Source organism: Amblyraja radiata, chromosome 8 (genome assembly GCF_010909765.2).
Source record: "Amblyraja radiata isolate CabotCenter1 chromosome 8, sAmbRad1.1.pri, whole genome shotgun sequence".
In the NCBI taxonomy this organism is placed as follows: Eukaryota; Metazoa; Chordata; class Chondrichthyes; order Rajiformes; family Rajidae; genus Amblyraja; species Amblyraja radiata.
Window position 1 is genome coordinate 26,213,011 of NC_045963.1, and position 13,631 is coordinate 26,226,641.

The 13,631-nt window shown below is 45.6% G+C and overlaps 1 protein-coding gene across 3 annotated transcripts in view; it reads right to left on the reverse strand.

The window, feature by feature from the left end:
* actn2 (actinin alpha 2) overlaps positions 1 to 13,631 on the reverse strand; it is a 64,079-nt gene that overhangs the window by 28,350 nt on the left and 22,098 nt on the right. For all 3 annotated transcript variants that reach the window (XM_033025450.1, XM_033025449.1, XM_033025448.1), the window contains exons 2-6: positions 12,421 to 12,535; positions 5,361 to 5,480; positions 4,439 to 4,525; positions 3,342 to 3,429; positions 1,858 to 1,936 (exon numbers count right to left, since the gene is read on the reverse strand). In XM_033025450.1, the coding sequence (XP_032881341.1) occupies positions 1,858 to 1,936; positions 3,342 to 3,429; positions 4,439 to 4,525; positions 5,361 to 5,480; positions 12,421 to 12,535 (489 nt within the window). The remainder of the gene's footprint in view (positions 1 to 1,857; positions 1,937 to 3,341; positions 3,430 to 4,438; positions 4,526 to 5,360; positions 5,481 to 12,420; positions 12,536 to 13,631) is intronic.

Here is a 13,631-nt window from a genome sequence, read left to right on the forward strand (position 1 = left end):
GGCTGCCAGTTTCACTGTAGGAGGGCATTTAAGAGATACTTTGGAAATTTCCAATCAATCATTTGTGCAACTATACTCCATTAAACAATTTAAATTGTCGACTGTAGCATTTTTGGCTTCCAGTAACAAAATTAATTCATAGCTATTAAAAACACATTTATTTCTGAAAACCATATGGGAAAAATAACTATAGTGAGTTATAATATACAAAATTATGAGAGGAATAGATCGGGTAGACCCTTCTCTTGGCCATAGGGGAACTGAGAACCGGAAGTACAGATTTAAGGTGAGGGGGGGAAAGATTTAATAGGAACTCGAGGGGTAAATTTTTCACACGAAGGTGGGTGTATGGAATGAGCTGGCGGAGGAGGTAGTTGAGGCAGATATAATCGCAATGGTTAAGAAACATTTAGACAGGTACATGGACAGGACAGGTTTAGAGGGATATGGGCCAAACAGGTAGGTGGGACCAGTGTAGATGGGACATGTTGGCCGGAGTTGTTTCCACACTGTATGACTATGACTATGTGGGAGGCCAATTTGATGTAGATCCCATCTCAAGTTTGTGACCTGGGCTATTTTCATTGCTGAGGCCTACTGCTATTTCTTGTAATTATAACTTCAGTACAGTTTGTCCCTGTTCATCCTGGTAAACTGGAAACATTGTCTTATCTCTGCAGAAACATTATTCTGAACCAAATTTATTTCTGAAAACCATATGGGAAAAATAACTATATAGTGAGTTATAATATACAAAATTATGAGAGGAATAGATCGGGTATCTTGGTCATAAGGGAACTGAGAACCAGAGGTACAGGGACTGTAGATGCTGGAATTGGGAGCAAAACATAAAGTGCTGGATCAACTCAGCAGATCAGGCAGTATCTGTGGAGGGAATAGACAGGAACTCAGAGGGCCAGGCAGCATCTGTGGAGGAGATGGGTAGGCGACATTTGTTGGACCCTTCATCAGGCTCAAAGAAGGGTCCCGACCCACAACATCAGCTGTCCATTACCCTCCACAGATGCTGCCTGACCTGCTGAGATACTCCAGCACCTTGTGTGATTCTCAGTGGAAGCACGTTACACCAAAGCTTTGTATAATTAATTTACACTTATGTTTTGTGTGTTATAAGTCTGTTTGCCTGTGATGTTGCTGCAAGCAAGATTTTCATTGTACCTGAAACCTCGCTGTACTTGTGCATGTGACAATAAACTCAAACTAACTTGAAAGAGAAGGAAAAGAATCATGGAACAGCCAAAAACAAACATAGACATAGTAACAAGGAATATGAAACAAGAACAAATATCTGTCAGTTCAGTAACTTGCTCTGTAGTGCAAGCAGTGACATCAACAATGCCCTGATTCATTGTGTCAAAACATGCCCTTCAGCACAACTTGCCCACGCTGAGCACATGCCCCACCTACACTAGTCCCACCTGCCTCAGCTACCTGCTCTGGCAGCCTGTTCCAGACACCCACCATCCCTTGTGTAAAAAATGTTACCCCTCAGGTTCCCTTTAAATCTTTCCCCCGTTCACCTTAAATCTATGTTCTCTGGTTCTCAATTCCCCTACTCTGGGCAAAAAACTCTCTGCATTTACCCGATTTATTAATCTCATGATTTTGTACACCTCTATAAGACCCCTCATCCTCCTGCATTGCAAGGAATAAAGCCATAGCCTGCTCGAACTCCAGTCACTCGATTCCTTTTACCTACTATATGGCATTTGAAATCCCTCTTAGCATTCCAAGCTCCCAACTTGGTTAACGCAAGCCATCTCCTCCGATGGGACATGCAGGATATGCATGCAGCACATAACCACACATCAACATGCGCTCAATCAGACAGATGACCTTCTGCAGCTTGGAGTAGTCAATAAGATCAGGTCGATGTCGGTGGATGAGAGCACAGAGAGCAAGGCCATCTTTCCAGCTTTACAAAGAAGAGTAAACAAGAATTGGAAACATAAATGACAGCAACATGTTTTAGTTTAGAGATACAACATGGATGATGGCCCATTGGCCATCTAAGTCCACGCTGACCATCCATAACTCCGTTCACACTGGTTCTGTGTTATCCCGCTTCCTCATCCAATCCCCTACACTAACTACAGAGGACCAATTAGCCTCCAAACCCGCACGTCTTTGCGATGTGGGAGGAAACCGGAGCACCTGGTAGAAACCCACGCAATCACAGAGAGAACGTGCAAACCCCACAGACAGCACCCGAGGACAGGATAGAACGCAGGTCTATGGTGCTGCAAGGCAGTAGTTCCCCAGCTGTTCCACTGCCGTACCACATGTTTGAAGAGTTTTGTTTGTTAATGATAATTTCTTCCTGAAAGGGGCAGCACCCGATGTAAACCAGCATCTTCCAACGTGTTCAAAAATCTGCAAATCCTTCCAATACTCATTTTCTATTTCAACACTGAACTTGCTGCATCAAAAGGGTCAAACATATGAAAAAACATCATAATATACAGGCTTAAAATAACGTTAAACCAGAACATTTTCCTTTAGTGGAAAGCAATTTTCAATGCACACTTTAACACAAACATTAGAAAACCAACATAGCTCACTGGGAGAACGTACAAACTCCGTACAGACAGCACCCGTAGTCATGATCGAACCCGGGTCTCTGGCGCTGTAATGCAGCAATACTTCTCCTCCACTCGCTCTCTGTAGGCTATTTCTATACCATTTGTATTTAATCTGGAAATGTGTTTATGTACTAATTTGCTGAGCTGTATGCACAACATTTTCACTGTACCCCGGTTCATGTGATCTTCTTATTGTCCATATCACAAGATTAGAAATTGTTCAGCCAGAGCTGAACACACTTAGATTAGATTAGATTCCTTTATTGTCATTCAGACCTTTCAGTCTGAATTATGTTCTCGGCATCTGCATGTGAACAAGTATATGGTACATGCGATAATAAAGATTCATTGAACCACGGATACAGCATGGAACCATGAAGCGGCACAATGGCACAGCGGTAGAGTTGCTGCCTCACAGCGCCAGAGACCCAGGTTCGATTCTCACTACAGATGCTTGCCTGTACAGAGTTTGTACGTTCTCCCTGTGACCTCGTGGGTTTTCTCCGGGTGCTCCGGTTTGCCCCCACACTCCAAAGATGTGCAGCTTTGTGCAGGCTGATTGGCTTCTGTAAATTGTCCTTAATCTGCAGGATAGAACTAGTGTACAGGGTGATTGCTGGATGGAGTGGACTGGATGGGCTGATTCCACGCTGTATCTCTAAAGTTAGAGCAAATTGTGCGTTTCTAAAACACCAATGACAACATGCATTTCTCTTGTGATTGGGCCTCTCGACTTGCCTCGTATGGAAATTCTGTACATTTACGTTCCTGTATGGAGCAGTTTTTCTCTGGCACCAAAGCAGTAGGCCCTCCTTCGCAGATGTTTCTGTGGAGAAAGATCAGTGCTTCAAGTTTTTAAAAAGCAAGGTGACACCAGGACAAGTCCAATCAAACATTCAATTATGAGCAGTTTTGGTGCCCATATCTGATGAATAATGTGCTGCCGTTGGTGAGGGTCCAGAGGAGGTTAACGAGAATGATACCGGGGATGATTGCAGGTACCATCACAATGTTTAAGAAACATTTAGACAGGTACAGGGATAGGATAGGTTTAGAGGAATATGGGCCAAATGTGGGCAGGTGGGACTAGTGTAGATGGGACATGTTGGACATTGGTTTCTAATTGTCTTTTCAAAATCCGCACAGTACCAGCTGCATTGTTCCAACAAAATTGTACAGTATTTCTAGCAATAACGCCAGCACTCCTGAGGTAGAGTGTAAATGTACCTTATTGGAGACCTGTAAAGTTTCTATCTTTAATCGGACTTTATCTTGCACTAAATGCTGTACCCTTTATCCTTCATCTGCACACTGTGGACAGCTTGATTGTTTTCATGAACAGCTTTGCATTGTATCTCGGCACATGTGACAATAATAACCAAAACTTCCTCCCAATAGATCAGTCATTGGTCAAGCTCTCAGCCTGCCACGAAAATCCTCTCAAACTGAAGGGATCAGGAGGGTTTGAAGTGTGAGGGAAGGAACTGCAGATGCTGGTTTATGCTGGAGGTAGACACAAAATGCTGGAGTTACTCAGTGGGCCAAGCAGCATCTCTGGAGAAAAGGAATAGGCGACGTTTTGGGTCAGAACCCTTCTTCAGAGGATTAAAAGTATTGTTCAGAGACCCAGACAGTAGCAATAATTCCAAGCAACAGAGTAACAATGAATGTAGCTGAAGTACAATCACCATTATTGATATATTTTAGTGCTCAATGCCCGAGATCATTGTTTTTCTTTATCTGCTGATGCTTCAATTTTACAGGCTCTTCAAGTAAATCTAAGGCTTTATTAAATGCGGTGCATTGAATTGAAAGCTGAGGCTCCATTGTCTCACCCTCTATAGATATATCTTGAATAGCGAAACGGAGAATGATAGTCCAAATCATTCCAAGAGTCATCTTCGCATTCCCATCTACTATTTCTGTAATAGAAAAAAAAGTAATGATTGACCAGACTATTCATGCAATATGCAATCTTCATATTGATCCATGCCATTCAGCACCAAAACCCTCATGGCGAAGTAAAGCTTTAATAATTGGTTTGATCTTGGAAGGAAGGCCACGGTGGTGCAGCTGGTAGAGCCACTGCCTCACAGGTTCAATCCTGACCTCAACTACTCTCTGTGTGGAGTTTTCACATTCTCCCTGTAACTGCATGGGTATCCTCAGGTGTCCGGTTTCATAGAAACATATAAACATAGAAAATAGGTGCAGGAGTAGGCCATTTGGCCCTTTGAGCCAGCACCGCCATTCAATATGATCATGGCTGATCATCCAAAATCAGTACCCCGTTCCTGCTTTTTCCCCCATATCCCTTGATTCCCTTAGCCCTAACTCTCTCTTGAAAGAAGAAATCTATCTCTCCCGCATCCCATAGATGTGCACATTTGTAGGTTAATTGGCATCTGTAAATTGACCCCAGCATGTAGGGAGTGGATGAGAAAGTGGGAGTAAATAGAACTGGTGTGAATGGGTGATTGATGGTCGGCACGGACCCGACGGGCATGTTTCGTTGGTCGGTGTGGACTTGCTGGACCAAAGGACTTGTTTACGTGCTCTAAACTAAACTAAAAATATTAATATCAGATGCAAGAAAAAGCCTGAAACAGGCTAGTAGTAAGTCAGTTTATTTTCTATTGGAGCTATGAATAAAGGCTGATAATTTGGTGAAATCTTCGTTGAGCAGTCTCTCATAGTACTGTTATTGGCCATCCGGTCTCAGGGGTTCTCTTAAAACAGCTAAGTATTTCCAATTACCTTCAGCACCAATTGACACAAGTTTTACTCCTTTGCCGGCTATGTAATCCAAAGCTTTGTTAACATTCGCAATTTTATGGAACCGCGTCTTGCCCTGGTCTGGCTTTGAGAGTCGTTCACCTGTAGAAATAAAGAAATAGGGTTAATAAAAAAGATTTATCATGTCTTACGAACCCCTCTGTTTCTACTGCTTATGGCCTCAGGTCTGTTTCCACACTGTATCTCTAAATTAAATTAAATTAAACTAAAAGGATGACGGAAAATACGGCGTTAAATATGCTGAAATATCTCAAAGATATGACATATGGCCTGCTGCACGCACAGTTTAAAATATATTTTGGTCAAGACATCAATGAAACAACATGGAAGAACACTTACAAGACTAGGAGATGACAACAGAGAGAGAAAAAAATCTTTGGCCAGAAACCATATGTGAAGCAGAAAATAACTACAGACTATAAATGAGATATCATCATTGGAGTCAAATGGTTTAAAGGATTAGTCTGCAAATGCATGGCAATGCATTTTTATAAAATAAGGATGGCATAATCAGATTGAATGGGTAGGCATCGTTTCAGTTCAGGACCCTTCTTCAGACTGATTCTGGTAGTTGCGTAGGGGGGGGGGGGTGGAAGAAAGCTGGAAGAGAGGAGGTGCAGGACAAATCCTGGCAGGAAATAGGTTGATGCAGGTGAGGAGGGTTATTTGATGGGCAGATGGTTGGACAAAGGCCAGAAATGAAAAGTGTAGGAAGGAACTGCAAATGCAGATTCACACCAAATGCTGTAATAACTCAGCGGGTCAAGACAGAAAGTGTAAGACAAGTCAAGTCAAGAGAGTTTATTATCGTGTGTCCCAGATAGGACAATGAAATTCTTGCTTGTTGCAGTACAACAGAGTATTGTAAGCATAAATACAGAACAGTTCAGTGTGTCTATATAGCATAGACCATATATATATACACATAAATAAACAGATAAAATGCAATAGGCTGTTTTAGTTCAGAGTTTGTTTGATGGCGAGTTTAATAGCCTGATGGCTGTGGGGAAGAAGCTGTTCATGAACCTGGATGTACCAGATTTCAGGCTCCTGTACCTTCTACCTGATGGCAGCGGAGAGATGAGTGTGTGCCCAGGATGGTGTGGGTCGGGGTAGGAGTTGATATGCACCGTAATCAACCTCTCAAAGCACTTCATCACCACAGGCGTTAGTGCCATTGGTCGATTGTCATTGAGGCACGTTGCCATACCATACTGTGATACAATTGGTAAGGATACTCTCGATGGTGCAGCGGTAGAAGTTCACCAGGATCTGAGGAGACAGATGGACCTTCTTCAATCTCCTCAGGAAGAAGAGACGCTGGTGAGCCTTCTTGACCAGAGTTGAGGTATTGTGGGTCCAAGAGAGGTCATCGGAGATGTTCACCCCCAGGAACCTGAAGCTGGAAACACGTTCCACCTCCGTCCCGTTGATGTGGATGGGGGTGTGTGTGCCGCCCCTAGACTTCCTGAAGTCTACAATGAGCTCCTTGGTCTTCTTGGAGTTAAGGGCCAGGTTGTTGTCAGCGCACCATGCTGCTAGGAGCTGGACCTCCTCCCTATAGGCCGACTCATCGTTGTTGCTGATGAGGCCAATCACCGTTGTATCATCTGCATACTTGATGATGGTGTTAGTACCATGTACAGGTGTGCAGTCGTAGGTGAAGAGGGAGTAGAGGAGGGGGCTCAGCACACAGCCCTGTGGAACGCCGGTGTTCAGGGTGAGGGTTGAAGAGGTGTGCTTGTCTAACCTAACAGACTGGGGTCTGTTGGTTAGAAAGTCCAGTATCCAGTTGCAGAGGGAGGGGTCGATGCCCAGGTTACCGAGTTTGGTGATCAGTTTAGAGGGTGTAATGGTGTTGAATGCTGAGCTGTAATCGATGAACAGCATTCTTACGTAAGTGTCTCTGTTGTCGAGGTGGGAGAGGGCGGAGTGAAATGCCGTTGAGATGGCATCCTCCGTACTCCTATTCTTGCGGTAGGCAAACTGATAGGGATCCAGTGTGGGGGGTAGGCAGCCTTTGAGGTGTGCCAACCAGCCTCTCGAAGCACTTGGTGATGATGGGGGTAAGTGCAACTGGGCGGAAGTCATTGAGGCTCGCTGCAGTGGAGTGTTTTGGCACCGGCACGATGGAGGTGGTTTTAAGGCACGTGGGGACAACTGCTTGGGCAAGTGACAGGTTGAAGATGTCAGTCCAGACGTTTGTCAGCTGCGCAGCACAGGCCCTGAGGACGCGCCCGGGGATGCCGTCAGGGCCAGCGGCCTTACGTGCATTAGTCCTACTCAGTGCCATGTACACGTCGTAGGGGGTGAGTGTGAGGGGTTGGTGATCAGCAGGGAGCACAGCCTTGATGGCTGTCTCTAGATTGTCCCTGTCGAAGCGGCCATAGAAGTGGTTAAGCTCCTCAAGGAAGGAGGCGTCGCTGGATGTGGGGGTGGTGTTGGTGGGTCTATAGTCTGTGATGGCCTGGATGCCTTGCCACATGCGTCGGGGGTCGGAGTTGTTGTTGAAATACTCCTCAATCCTGAGCTTATGGCAGTGCTTGGCCTTCTTGATGCCCCTCTTCAGGTTAGCCCTGAATGAACTGTAGGCTCGAGCATCGCCTGACCTGAAAGCCGTGTCCCGTGCTTTCAGCAGTAGCCTGACCTCGCTGTTCATCCATGGCTTCTGATTCGAGAATATGGTCACCCGTTTGAGGGAGGTGACACTATTGATGGTGGAGTTTATAAAGTCCAGAACAGAGGATGTGTAGGAATCAATGTCCGTGTGAGTCAAGGGTGGCCTGGGCTGCAAACGCCTTCCAGTCAGTGTTTCCAAAACACTGCTGAAGTGTGGAATCCGCTTCCTCTGACCAGACTTTAACTGTCCTCACAGTGGGTTTAACCCATCTGATGAGTGGGGAGTACTTAGGGAGCAGGAACAATGAGAGGTGATCAGGCTGACCAAGGTGGGGGAGTGGGACGGCTTTGTAAGCTTCAGCCATGTTAGTGTAGACTTTGTCCAGTGTCTTGTCTACTCTAGTGGGAAGGATTGAGTTGGTGAAATTTGGGGAGTAGTCTTCAGGTTGGAGTGATTGAGGTCACCCGCAACAATGAAGGCTGCCTCGAGGTTGTGCGTCTGTTGTTTGCTAATGGCAGTATGCAGCTCTTAATGCAAGCTTGGCATTAGCATCAGGAGGGATATAGGCTGCAGTCACAACAGTGGAGGTGAACTCTCTGGGCAGATAGAACGGTCTGCATCTAACCAAGAGGAACTCAAGGTTAGCTGAGCAGTGATTCTTGATGATGGTGGAGTCCGTGCACCATGCTTTATTTACATAAATGCACAGACCCCCACCTCTGGTCTTACCGGAGTCTGTTGTCCTGTCCGCTCGGAGTAAATGATGCCCCGTTAGCTGGATGGCGCTATCAGGAACGTTGATGTTGAGCCAAGTTTCCGTGAAGATCAGGATGTTGCAGTCTTTGATCCAGTTGTGGGAGGTGATCCTAAGCCGGAGATCATCCATTTTGTTTGCCAGTGAGCGCACGATGGCGAGGAAAAGGCTAGGAATCGCTAGCCGGTGTGGGGCAGCCTTGAGACAGGTAGGGGAATTGTCGCTATTTTTCCCATTCTTGGGAGACACGGGGCATCGCGATGTGCCCGCGCCGCCGCCATTTTTATCTCCTTTTATTGGTGATGATCAGCCATGATCACATTGAATGGCGGTGCTGGCTCGAAGGGCCATATGGCCTACTCCTGCACCTATTGTCTAACGTAAAATCTCCAGCCAGTTGGTCCGCACATGTTTTTAGAACACGCCTGGGTATACATTCAGGTCCAGACGCTTTCGGAGGGTTCACCCCCCTGAAGGATCTTCTGACGTTGGCCTCTGTGACTGTGACTGAAATACTATCACAGCGAATGGGAGCTCGAGAAGGCACATCAGTGTTTTCTCTATCAAAGCGTGCATAAAACGCATTGAGGTCGTCAGGGAGTGATGCTACGCGGACAATTGAGCTGCCTCCTGATTTAGCCTTGTAGGAGGTGATGGCATTCAAGCCCTGCCACAGTTGCCGAACATCTGTCTCATCCTCCAGCATGGAGCAGAAATCTCAGAAGACAAAGGATTGAAGTCTGAAGTCTGAAGGAAGAGTCCCAACCTGAAATGTCCTTTTGTGTTAACCAATATCTGCAATTCCTTATTTCCACACATGGTGGGGGCGCTGCGAGTCGGCTGCCCTGCCAGAAGCATGTGCGTTATTTCAACTTTTTTGGGGGGTTTTAGTGTGTCTAAATGTTAGTTTAGGTGTCTCTTGGTGTGTCTTGTGTGGTGGGTGGTGGGGGTGGTGGTGAGAAAAGGGGGAACCGCTTTTGGTCGCCTTCTCGACGGAGAGGCAACTTTTTCCATGTCGCCTCCCTCGCGGCCTAACAGCATGGATTGGAGTGGCCTTTCCCGGAGTTGGGCCCGGAGCTTCAGCAGCGGGCGTAGCGTGGACTTTTCCATCGTGGAACGGGCAAACCCTTGCCAGGGGTTGCCAGAGATGAATGCTCCGATCACTGGCCTGGTGACTTTGGCATCATGGGACTGTGGTCTGCGGAGCTTCTAGCCACGGGCGTTGCACGGACTTACCATCCGGAGTCTGCGATTCTTGCCGGGGATCGCCGAAGAAGAGCTCCGACCATCGGCCTGCGGCCTATAATATCCTGAAGCCGTGGTCTCTGGTAGGAAAGTGCCGATTCGGGCACTCTAAGCCGCGGAGTGTGTTTGACCGTCCCGACGTCGGAGTTTTGATCATCCCGCTGAGAGGGCCTGTACATCAGGCCGTCCGTAGCGACGACTACAGAGGATTTATGACCCCGACCACGGGTGAACAAAGGAGGAGGACTGACTGGACTTTGTTGCCTTCCACCACAGTGAAGAATGCTGTGGTGGATGTTTGTGTTAAATCTTATTGTGTATTGTGTGTGCTCTTTAAGTGTATCGCTGCTGGCAAATTCATTTCACTGCACCTTCAGGTGCATGTGACGAATAAAATTAACTTTGAACGATCTCAGTTCCGATTGCAATGACCCAGTCCATCTCAAAGAAATCTTGAATGCACAACGTCACTTCACCCTCAACACACACTTCAAAAAGCTTCTTCCCTTCTGTTCAAGAATCAGATCTCACAGATTCCATTGCTTCGTTTTTTTGTTTTTTTAAAAAAAATACACAGAAGAGTGAACATTTCTTCTTTCCTATGTTTTCCTGAAAGCCATAAATCATGATGCGCATCTGTTTCACAAGGCAATGCCCATTTTTGGGCTAAAAAGAAGTGCATATTTTTTATACATGGACTGCAGGGTACTGCAATGCTTGGGATCATATTTAAGATGCATTCTCCCTTCTTCAGATATTCAGAGAATGCAATGGGGACGGAGAGCTGGGGGGTTAACATAGAGCATAAAACAGTACAGCTCAGGAACAGGCCAGTGGCCCATAATGTTTGTGCCGAACATGATGCCAAGATAAACTGATTTGTACATGATCCACATCCCTCTATTCCCTACACTTCCACGTGCCTATCAAAAGGCCTCTTAAATGCAACTATTGTACCTGCTTCAACCACCCCCATGGTAATGCATTCCAAGCCCCCATCATTCTTTGTGTAAAAAACTTTCCCCACACATTTCCATTAAACTGTCTCCCTCTCACCATATAGCTGTCCCTTCTAAGGTTGGACATTTCCACCCTGGGTTCTGACTGTCTACTGTATCTATTCCTTTCATAATTTTATATACTTCTATCGAGTCTCCCCTCACACTCCGACATTCCAGAGAAAATAATCCAGTTCTAACCAACCTCTCCCTGTAGCTGACACCCTCTAATCCAGGCAGCATTCTGGTAAATCTCCTCAACTTTTCTGTAATGGGGCGATCAGAACTGCACCCAATAATCCAATTAACTAATTCGACCAATTACTCCCCGCCCAAGCGCAGGGAAATAAGTTCATAAATTCATAAATTATAGGAGCAGAAATAGGTCATTCGGCCCATCGGGCCAAGGTTGTCGTCGGGCCGAGTCGCCAAGTGGAGGGAGGGACGAAAAAGTGATGAGTGGTCTTTGTAACTTTGTCTGCACCTCTAAGGCGACTGTTTTGTGTACTTTGTATGCACAAAGAATTTCACTGTACCTAGGTACAAGTGACAATAAAGTATCATCATCTACTCCGCTATTCAATCATGGCTAATCTATCTTTCCATCTTTCCCTCTCAACCCCATTCTCCTGCCTTCTCCCCATAACTCCTGACACTCTTACTCATCAAGAATTTGTCAATCTCCGTCTTAGAAATAATGGCCTCCACAGCCGCCTGTGGCAATGAATTTCACGTGAAATTCATCACCCTTTGACAAATAAATTCCTCTTCATCTCCTTTCTCAAGGTATGTCCTTTTATTGTGAGGCTCTGGTCTCTGGTCCTAGACTCTTGCACAAGTGGACACATCCTCTCCACATTCACTCTTTCCAGACCTTTCATTATTCAATAAGTTTCAATGAAGTCTCCCCTCATCCGTCTTAACTCCAGCGAGTACCGGACCAATGCTGTCAAACAGTCACCATACGTTAACCCAATCATTCTTGGTATTATTCTCATATACCTCCTCAAGGTCATCTGCAACATCAGCACATTCTCCCTCAGATATGATGCCCAAAACTGCTCACAATACTCCAAATGCAGTCTGACCAGTGCCTGAATCAGGACAATGACAACTCTACTGAGATCAAGAAACTTACTAGAAACCAAGGAGGAAATCTTTCTCATTCCTGATGAACGCTGTGCAGAATTAAACCAGGGAGATGGGGGTGGGGTTAAGGAGACCAAGTGCTCACTTTTAAAATTAAGCCAAATCTCTGAGGTTAACTGTGGTGGCATTATCCCCAGTGTGGTGGATAGTGTTAGTATACGGGCATCACTGGTCGGCGCGGACTCGGTTGGCCGAAGGACCTGTTTCCACGTTGTATCCTCTAAACTAAAGTGATGAAAATGCGACTCAACTTACCTGAAATAACTTCCAACAGCAACATAAGTTTAAGGCCATTTCTGAAATCGTCCTCAATATTTTCAATCTGAGTGCCAGCTTTTCGCAAGTGTGAATTGCACCAAGCAGTGAAGGTCTGAAACAAACAAACATTCTTGTTACACAAAGGCTGTTTTATTTCCTGCAACGTGTTCTTGGGATTGAACTTCCAAAAAAAATAAAAATTCAAGCGTTCAGTTTATTTCCAGTTTTATCGACGGTGTCAAATGTTTTAATGGAAAGGAACTTCTGCAGTTGTATAGGGCTCTGGTGAGGCCACATCTAGAGTATTGTGTACAGTTTTGGTCTTCTAATTTGAGGAAGGACACCCTTGTGATTGAGGCAGTGCAGCGTAGGTTCACGAGATTGATCCCTGGGATGGCGGGACTGTCATATGAGGAAAGATTGAAAAGACTAGGCTTGTATTCACTGGAGTTTAGAAGGATGAGGGGGTATCTTATAGAAACATATAACATTATAAAAGGACTGGACAAGCTAGATGCAGGAAAAATTTTCCCAATGCTGGGCGAGTCCAGAACCAGGGGCCACAGTCTTAGAATAAAGGGGAGGTCATTCAAGACCGAGGTGAGGAAAAACTTTTTCAGCCAGAGAGTTGTGAATTTATGGAATTCCCTGCCACAGAGGGCAGTGGAGGCCAAATCACTGGATGGATTTAAGAGATAGATAGAGCTCTAGGGGCTAGTCGAGTCAAGGGATATGGGGAGAAGGCAGGCACGGGTTATTGATAGGGGACGATGAGCCATGATCACAATGAATGGCGGTGCTGGCTCGAAGGGCCGAATGGCCTCCTCCTGCACCTATTTTCTATAACAGGAGAGAAAGTTACAGTGAAAACACATAGTGTTGTATTTTCCATGAAATTAAAATATTATAATTGCAATAACCCACTCCAGCTCAAAATCCACAGCCCCACTTTACTCTAAATACAAGCAGTGATTCAAACACCTTTAGTGGTGGCACTAGGAAGGGAGGCGTGTGGGGGGGGGGGGGGAGGTTGGGTTCTCATGTAGTTCCTTTGAGCATCATCATGGAATGCAGCAGTGGTGAAGCTTGAACTTCAGAGTTCACATGAAGGACAGGAGAAGGTATGACAGCACTGTACCAATTGTAAGATATCTGCTGTGTTGGGGCATATCCCAGCACAAGCAACATGACTAGTTTCTATTTGGGGC